General features: G+C 44.3%; 1 protein-coding gene across 2 annotated transcripts; it reads left to right on the top strand.

Moving 5' to 3' along the window:
* The first annotated feature begins 327 nt into the window (after window positions 1-327).
* LOC131706714 (ral guanine nucleotide dissociation stimulator-like 1) lies at window positions 328-8,080 on the top strand. Of its 2 annotated transcripts, none has more exons than XM_059008335.1 (3): window positions 328-1,123; window positions 6,931-7,193; window positions 7,847-8,080. In XM_059008335.1, the coding sequence occupies exons 1-3, from the start codon at window positions 1,007-1,009 to the stop codon at window positions 7,917-7,919; spliced, it is 453 nt and encodes a 150-aa protein (XP_058864318.1). In that variant the 5' UTR covers window positions 328-1,006; the 3' UTR covers window positions 7,920-8,080. The 2 variants fall into 2 exon arrangements, with proteins under 2 accessions (XP_058864318.1, XP_058864319.1); XM_059008336.1 differs by lacking the exon at window positions 328-1,123 and adding an exon at window positions 3,171-3,636 and having other exon boundaries at window positions 7,847-8,078.
* The last annotated feature ends 1,108 nt before the right edge of the window (window positions 8,081-9,188 follow it).

Below are 9,188 nucleotides of genomic sequence, written 5' to 3'. Positions count from 1 at the left end.
ATCCCTGTGCTATCTGAGGGCAGCCTTGTTTGCATAACACTGACCCCGTTTCCAGAGATGAGAACCACAGAGCAGAACAATGGGTTTAGTGTCAGGAAAGCTGGACTCCAAGTGTACACAACAGAGAAAGATCTGCGGTCTCTGTTTGTACCTGCCACAGGACTGGGATCTGAAAAGTAGTTTAACAGTGCCAACTGGTGCTCCAGTTGAGTGAGGATTGGGAAACCATTGATCTCACTGGTGTGCTGTCCTAACCAACGGCAGCCTCATCCCAGTGTAGCAGCCCTTGCCATTAGACGCTACAGGAGAGGGCAGGAGGGGGAGACAGCTGCAGGCAAGTGAGGTGGACTAAATGGTTTAGACAACGTACACACAGAGAAACAAAGGGGTGTGTATCTAGCTCCCTCTGGGTTACAGGAAGAGACCAACTTCAGTCAGAGAAGCTGAGGAAGGAGCAAGATGCAAGGAGCTTTATTTAAAGTAACACAAGAGTACTTGGATTTGAACTGCGCGTGCTTTATAGTGATGCTAAGTGTTTATATTGAGGCTCACACCATTTCTGTGGATAGTTTCTTAATGGAATCTGATTGAATATTATTTTTTTTTTGTACTTGTGGAAATTTGTTTCCCTGCGTACTGGGAATGAAATCAGTTTGAGAAGCTCAAACCAGTACCAAACTGGAGAACTGTTAATTGCAAACGGCAAATTGAAAAAACCCTGAAAGGTCTATTAAAAATAATTTAAAACGTGTGCCAGATGAAATTCTTTATGTGGGTAGGGAGAATGTTGCCTTGAGTTTTACATTATTTTTTACAAAATTACCGTACAAACTTCAATTGAAGTCAAGTGTAACTTTATAATTTTAAAAAAGAACCACAATGTGTTTAAAGAAAATGTTTGCTGTCCAAGCTGTGGAATCGCTGTAGTTAGTTAGGTCTGCTTAGCTGTGTTTCTAAACTGGGAGGTTGGGAAAAGCTGGGAAAGACTCGGAAGGAGACCTGGGGAATGTTTGAGAGACGGAGATTGGGATTCAAGATCAGGCGCAGCTCGGACCTGCGGCTGAATTCGGAGGAGACAGTCTGTCTGAAGAGTTTCCATGCCAGAGACGTTGAGGGAGATCTGGTGAGTCCTGTCTCTTTTCTAGCTTCTAACACAAGCACATTATAACAAGGTCTGTCTCTGCAGAGTTGAATACAGTATTACAGCAGCTGTGGGGTAACGCACATCATTATAACCTATTGGTAAATAAAAAGATGAAGCTTCAGAGACACAAGCCTGAAGGTATTGAGGCTGGCTTGATTCTGAGTCTCACCTTCATCACCTGTGTGAGCTTCCATGCTGACAGCCTGGTGTGTTTCCTTTTTCATTTTTTTATTATTTAAATATCAAACCCTTACAACTTTGGTAACCGCAGAGTATAACCGCAAATTCCCTTTTTAAAAACTGACCACAGCAATTTCCATAAACCTTACCTGTTTTGTACTTCAATTGGCTACAACAGGTCTCAGTTGTGGAGTTTTGAAAGAAACACACGGATTTTCCTTTTTCAAACATAATGCCTGGCACTGCTTTGGTTTATATTAAAGTGCCCTTTATTTAACCCAATCGACTCTCAAGAGACTCTCGAGATTAAAAACAACATACAATTGCAGCATTTCAGCCTTATGGCTTAAAAATAAGCATAAGATTAGCAGGTTTACATGTGCAGCAGCGTGGAGTAGTGGTTAGGGCTCTGGACTCTTCACCGGAGGGTCGTGGGTTCAATCCCAGATGGGGGGACACTGCTGCTGTACCCTTAAGCAAGGTACTTTACCTAGATTGCTCCAGTAAAAACCCAACTGTATGAATTCTATGTAAAAAAAAAAAAAGTGATATCTTGTAACAATTGTAAGTCGCCCTGGATAAGGGCGTCTGCTAAGAAATAAATAATAATAATAATGTGGGTTAGTTGCTGTACAGTACTGAAATATTACAATGTGGTGCACGGGTTAGTAGACTCTATATCAAAAAGAAATTGTATTTCTGCACACAATTGTAATCAATGCAATAGCTAATACTATATCTCAGGGATGCAAATAAGACTCCTGTTGCACAGCAGTCTCCCCCATCCCAGGTTTTATTAGGAGAACGTTTAGCCACAGTGGTGGTGTCTTACTAAACGCATGGTAAAACCAGGAACGGATCAAACCGCTATGCAACGGGAGTCTTAATTCTATCCATAAGCAAAGCAGGCCTGTTTTTTGCATTTTAGCTCCTAATGACCTCAGTTCTGCTCGGCTCTTTGAAGCAATAATAAACGGGTTGAATTGCAAATCAGTTCATTAGAAACAAAAGGAGGACTCCGTGCGGCCGACTCAGCAGCGTTGACGTCAGAGAAAGGGCTTCCTAATTAGTGTTAATTAACAAAACTGCTGCAGCGCTCCTAATTATGCGAACGCGGCGTCTTGCTGTAATTATCGTTGATCCAGCTGACTAAGAAGGACACTCGGTGGAAGTGATCAGGGGTGAACGTACACACACTAATATTATTATTATGTGTTTATTTAGCAGACGCCTTTATCCAAGGCGACTTACAGAGACCAGGGTGTGTGAACTATGCATCAGCTGCAGAGTCACTTACAACTATGTCTCACCCGAAAGACGGAGCACAAGGAGGTGAAGTGACTTGCTCAGGGTCACACAGTGAGTCAGTGGCTGAGGTGGGATTTGAACCGAGGCCCTCCCGGTTACAAGCCCTTTTCTTTAACCACTGGACCACACAGCCTCCATTCTTCAGTTCCTCTAAAAGCGGAGTCTTCCTCTTCTCGTATAGCAGTGCGATCCAGCCTGTATGGGAGTGTGGCTGTATGTGAGATAAGCACTAAGTGCAGATCTGTCAGCAAGCTTCAGTGTGGTCTTTCATCATCAAAAGGGTCTGAAAACTTCACTGTTGTGGACTAAATGCGGCGAAACACATCAAAGAGCTTGTGGTGAAATTAGACCTCTGTCCACCAAATATGTGCTTACAGTACTTTCCCATTCTGTCGCCTTTCAAGAATACTGCCCCGCCTTTAGAACCGTGCACACTAACGGAAATGGCCAGTTTCTGACACAAACCCCTCCCACCTCATGAATATGCAAACACTCAGGTGAGTTTAGTGTCTCGGCCGCCCCTGTGTTTCTTGCAGTAGCCTAACACAGTATCACCGTGTGCGAGTCTATACTGTACACCACCAGCAACCAAAAACTACACGGAATATATTAATTTATTTTCTTAAACAAACAAGCAAAAACCACGACCGAATTTGTCCTTCGAGCACGTTCCTAAAAAAAAAAAAAAAAAAATCGGAGTTTGCTTAATTGGAAAATACATTTTTACCGACTAAAAAGAATAAAAAAAAGATATAAGTAACTAACAATTTGTCGAAAGTCAGGCTGGGCTAAATGTGAACCTGGGACCCTTTAAGAAAATATGACAAGATAGTTTTCGCCTTTTTAAAATATATATGTATACGCTGGAACGATGTAGTCTTTTTTGAGTACTCCCAGGAACTGAAGATGGATTTATCTGCGTGAAAAACTTGGAAACGATTATTTAAATTAGGTTATTCTTCACCAGAAACGTCTATATGAGGATGGGGAAAGAAATAACAATGGTAATTATTATTATTATTATTATTATTATTATTATTATTATTATTATTAGTTGTTCTCAATGTGCATTAATAAACATTAGTATTATTACACTAAAGTATAATAATACTAATATTATTGGGATCCAAAAATTGGCAAATAATATTTATTTTTTTACAGGATGGTTCCATTTTAATTGACATAATATTTTATTAATGTTTTCATAATTTACATGAGAGAGGATCCTCAGATGTCGAATCTCCATGCGGACCCAGCAACAGGACCTGTACGAGCACTCAGCGTGACGCATTACTGTATATATTAGTTTATTTAGAAGACACCTTTAGGCGGCTTACAGAGAGAGACTAGGGTGTGTGAACTATGCATCAGCTGCAGAGTCACTTACAATTACGTCTCACCCGAAAGACGGAGCACAAGGAGGTGAAGTGACTTGCTCAGGGTCACACAATGAGTCAGTGGCTGAGGTGGGATTTGAACCGGGGACCTCCTGGTTACAAGCCCTTTTCTTTAACCACTGGACCACACAGCCTCCTGTATATTATCAAACTGTGCAATACAAGCCCTAGAGTGCATGTGTGTAGACAGATCAAATATTATCCACTAGCTATACAGTAACAACGTAGCCACGTCTCAAAAGTTATAGAATGAACTAATTTTGCTTCATAAAATCGAATGAACCCTGCTGAACAATGTTACCTTAACATATTGAATCGCACACCGCTTTCTAGTTTTCCCATAGTACTTAACGCAAAAATGACAAAAAATGGAAAAAATTGTACATTTCGAAATCTAACATGAAATATTGTACAACTATTATGGCTTCCGGTAGACTTTTGCGATATCATGTTGTAGTTTTTTTGTTTTTTAAAATATTATTATTATTATTATTATTATTATTATTATTATTATTATTATTATTATATATAATGTCGCGTGACATATATATATATATATATATATATATATATATATATATATATATATATATATATTCTGTCACGCGAATACTTTGAAATACTCTGAAATATGTTAAAAACATAATAAGGAGGCTGTGATTGACAGAAATAGACGCCTTTGTTTTGCTCCACGTTTCCACCACAATTGCGTTGTAACAACCCCGGGGGCAATTATAAGTTATTCGTGGAAAAAAAAAAAAAGAAAGAAAAACTACGTCAAAATCAAACCCAGCAGAGAACGCGTCTGTATATTTTTAAAAGCGGTCTGATTGCATTTTTCTTCGCCCTTAGCAACAGCGGAACAGGCAGGTCACGCGTGTAACCCCAAAAAGTGAGACTTCCTCAGTTGTCCTGACAGGAACATTTCGTGGTACCTTTGTAAGCACAGCCACACACGCACGCACGCACGCACGCACACAGACACACACACGCACACAGACACACACACGCACGCACACAGACACACACACGCACGCACACAGACACACACACGCACGCACGCACACAGACACACACACGCACGCACGCACAGACACACACACGCGCACGCTCACAGACACACACGCACGCACAGACACACACACGCACGCACACGCACACGCACGCACGCACACAGACACACACACACGCACGCACGCACACAGACACACACGCACGCACGCACGCACACAGACACACACACACGCACACGCACGCACGCACACAGACACACACAAATGATCTGGAGTTAGATGCTTATGTAAACGGTCACCTTTAGGAAATGTAAAGGAACTGGTAAAGTCTGGTGACGCAGCGTGTATGAGGTATCAGCAAAAACTAAACCAAACACACATCTTCTGAATTTGTATAATACGTCACGTGCTTCTTATCCTGTGCTGTGTTCTTAACAACCAACAAATGCGCATGATATAGTATATGAGGATCTCAGATCAGAGATGCCAAGGGCTGCTTTTCCTTAAGAGTGAGAGTTTTCGCCTTGTATTCGCTCGCTCGCTTCATTCGGGTCCGGTGTGCATCGTTCTTAACAGCCCCAAAGAGTGAGATTCAAGTTCAAAGAGTAAGACTTTCCAGGTGCGTGTCATTGCTTCAGACAGGGACTCTCATCTTTGGTCCTTGGCGACATCCAATAGTCCAGATTTTTAATCGAACCAGCAATTCACAGTTAGTTTTAAAATGCACACTGCTTCACATTGCAAATGAAAGCCTTAAATGTCCTCCTAATTCATACTAACGTCTAGGGCATGCGAGAATTCAATATGCAATGCGAATCGGTGCAGCCTCCCCTCTCCTCAAAAGCGTGTAGAACGCCTCTAGTCTCCATGGTTACCACAGAGCACACGGCGTCTTATTCAATGTTATTATTCACGGATTTACTGCAATTCATTGACACCACTAAGATTTAATCAGCATGCGTGAGATTATTTTAGGAATGCGTGTGAGCGTCCCTTACGCCCCAGGCGTGAGACTTGACATATCTGCCCAGTGCCTGCCCTGGTAAAGGGTGTGCCCGGTGGGGGGGTGAGTCATGCAGTCAGGGGAGCCCTGGCTTTGTGATGTCATGGATCATCACGAGGGATTCCACAGGTAAGGAGGTCAAACCTGCAAGGACTATTTATCCTGATTGCGCTGCAGCGGCACCTACTGGACATTCCAAATAACAACAAAAACACAAACACATATAATTAGGGCTGTATTGTTTTCAAGGTAAAAAAAAAAGCCTTATTTTACGGTCTAGGTATTAAAAGATGCAGCTGGTGTCTTTTTCATGAAGACGTTTTTAAAAAAATCGTGCAGCTCTGTGTTCAATCATTTACTGGAATGAAGCAAACTGAACTGGCTGCCAGGTTCCTGAATGCAGTGTAACAGGCAGCGCATCAATCAGGCAATATATATATATATATGTATATTCACTATTCTTTCAGAAATGGGTGTCTGCTATTTCTTAGCAGACACCTTTATCCAGGGTGACTTACAATTGTTACAAGATATCACATTATTTTTACATACAATTACCCATTTATACAGTTGGGTTTTTACTGGAGCAATCTAGGTAAAGTACCTTGCTCAAGGGTACAGCAGCAGTGTCCCCCCACCTGGGATTGAACCCAAGACCCTCCGGTCAAGACTGCAGAGCCCTGACCACTACTCCACACTGCTGTTCATAATATATCAGTATATATTATATATACTCTTCACATATGCATATCTGTGTCCACTTCCTTTCCAGCCCTCTGGTCCTGGTTTGTGTGCTCCGCTACCCCTTGCTCTGGAATGTCGGACTCAGTTCTTTGTAGCTCAGTCCTCAGTGTGTTACTGTCTCCGCCTCTCTTTCTCTCACAGGACCCAGTGCAGGAGTGGGGAGATGAGTCTGATGATGGTGTGCTCTACAGCGTCACCTTGAGGAGGATTCCGGTAGAGCAGTCCCAGGGCAGCTTCATCCAGTACAAAACCATTAAGGTGCGCAGCGTGAAGGCTGCCACACTGGAAAGACTGGTGTCCCTCCTACTGGAGCCCGGCACGGACCCCCACTTCACCACCGTCTTCCTGTCAACGTACCGGGCCTTCACCACCACTCAACAGCTCCTGGAGATGGTGCTTGACAGGTATCTGAGAGGATGCAATCTGTCAGGGGCAAAGGGAGGGAGCCACAGCGATGGCTGTTTGCATCACCCTATAGAATGAACACATTGTGCTTGACAAAAATTTTTGTCCACAGCTGTAGAGTCTGCACCGTGACCCCTCACCCTGCAGCGTGACCCCCGCACCCTGCAGCGTGACCCCCCTCACCCTGCAGCGTGACCCCCTCACCCTGCAGCGTGACCCCCTCACCCTGCAGCGTGACCCCCCTCACCCTGCAGCGTGACCCCCTCACCCTGCAGCGTGACCCCCTCACCCTGCAGCGTGACCCCCTCACCCTGCAGCGTGACCCCCCTCACCCTGCAGCGTGACCCCCTCACCCTGCAGCGTGACCCCTCACCCTGCAGCGTGACCCCCCTCACCCTGCAGCGTGACCCCCTCACCCTGCAGCGTGACCCCTCACCCTGCAGCGTGACCCCCCTCACCCTGCAGCGTGACCCCCCTCACCCTGCAGCGTGACCCCCCTCACCCTGCAGCGTGACCCCCTCACCCTGCAGCGTGACCCCTCACCCTGCAGCGTGACCCCCCTCACCCTGCAGCGTGACCCCCCTCACCCTGCAGCGTGACCCCCTCACCCTGCAGTGTTTCAATGCTTTCCTGTTTGTCTGTGTTTCTGCAGAGCAAGCAGCTTCGACGGAAACAACAACGATGACAACGCTGACCAGACTGGCTCCGGAGTCTGCAAGAGGTGAGACCGCACTGCATTGTGGGAATGAGGTGGTGTGACCTCATATCCAGATGTAACCGACAGCAAAATTGGATTATTTTAGTATGTGTTGATAGGCCTAAGCTTTCCCATGGTTTTTCTGTGCATTACGAAGTTTTCCACAAAGCATTGCTACCACAAATTTACTACCACAATAATTTTGCAGTTTTTCAGTGCAATTTCATTGGTTATAGTATGCATTAGTTTAACATGGCTTACCATGCCTGTATATGCTTTATGTGTTTGTATCAATGCCTGTCTGTCTGACTAACTGTCCTCTCTCTCTCAAATTCAAATTCAAATTGGCTTTATTGGCATGACAATAAAAATAATTGTGTTGCCAAAGCACATACATGGCATAACCAACTCAAATATACAGACAAAGAATTTTTCTTAATACTAACAGTATCCCTCCTCCCTCTATATTAATACAGTAAACAGAATCCCTCCCTTCCCCTCTATATCAAACAGTACCCCCTTCCCCCCTCTATATTAAACAGAATCCCCCTCCCTCCCTCTATTAAACAGAATCCCCCCTCCCTCAATTAAACAATACCCCCTCCCTCCCTCCCTCTTTCTATATTAAACAGAATCCCTCCCTCCCTCCCTCTCTCTTTTCCCTCTCTAGTGTGACGTGTTCACGGTCTGTCCCTCAGGCTATGACAGGTCTCCACGTATTGACCGGCCAGTCTGGCTGTGTGTTTGTCTTCCCCCAGCAGGATTGACAGCTTCTGGGTATCACACATTTTTGGGAATTCTGGGACTAAATCACAGAATTTGGGGAAGAAAATGTCCCTTATGTTTTTATATTTTTCACAGTGTGTCAGGAAGTGAATCTCTGTCTCGACCTCTCCTGTCTCACAGTGACCACAGTGCCTGTTCTCCCTGGCCAGCCAGGTTTGCCTCTGTCGGCCTTTTTCAATGGCCAGGTTGTGGTCACTGAGCCGGTATTTGGTCAGGATCTGCCTCTGCTTTGTGTTTCTGACAGTTACCAGGTATTCTGCCAGGGTGTAATTTCTATTTAGGGTCCGATAGCACTCTAGTTTGTTTTGTGTTTTAGTATTTGTATCCCAATGGTCCAGATAGGAGTGTTTCAGGTGTTTTATAATTTGGTTTACACTAATTGGAATTGTTTTTGCAGTGCTGTCCTGAAGCTGACTGATGTCAGTGTTGCTCAGCTCAGTGAGCTTCAGGACCAGCTGGCTGAGGGGACTCTTTTCTGGGCTGAGCTCTTGGTCTCTCTCTGTCTGTCTGT

Source organism: Acipenser ruthenus, chromosome 36 (genome assembly GCF_902713425.1).
Source record: "Acipenser ruthenus chromosome 36, fAciRut3.2 maternal haplotype, whole genome shotgun sequence".
Lineage (NCBI taxonomy): Eukaryota > Metazoa > Chordata > Actinopteri > Acipenseriformes > Acipenseridae > Acipenser > Acipenser ruthenus.
This window is presented reverse-complemented; position numbering and strand designations above follow the sequence as displayed.

Bases quoted from the DNA above. Each gene is read 5' to 3' on its own strand.
- LOC131706714 (XM_059008335.1), top strand. From the start codon at position 1,007: ATGTTTGAGAGACGGAGATTGGGATTCAAGATCAGGCGCAGCTCGGAC. The intron at 1,124-6,930 runs GTGAGTCCTGTC...TTTCTCTCACAG, and splicing joins GAGACGTTGAGGGAGATCTG to GACCCAGTGCAGGAGTGGGG. The intron at 7,194-7,846 runs GTATCTGAGAGG...GTGTTTCTGCAG, and splicing joins CTGGAGATGGTGCTTGACAG to AGCAAGCAGCTTCGACGGAA.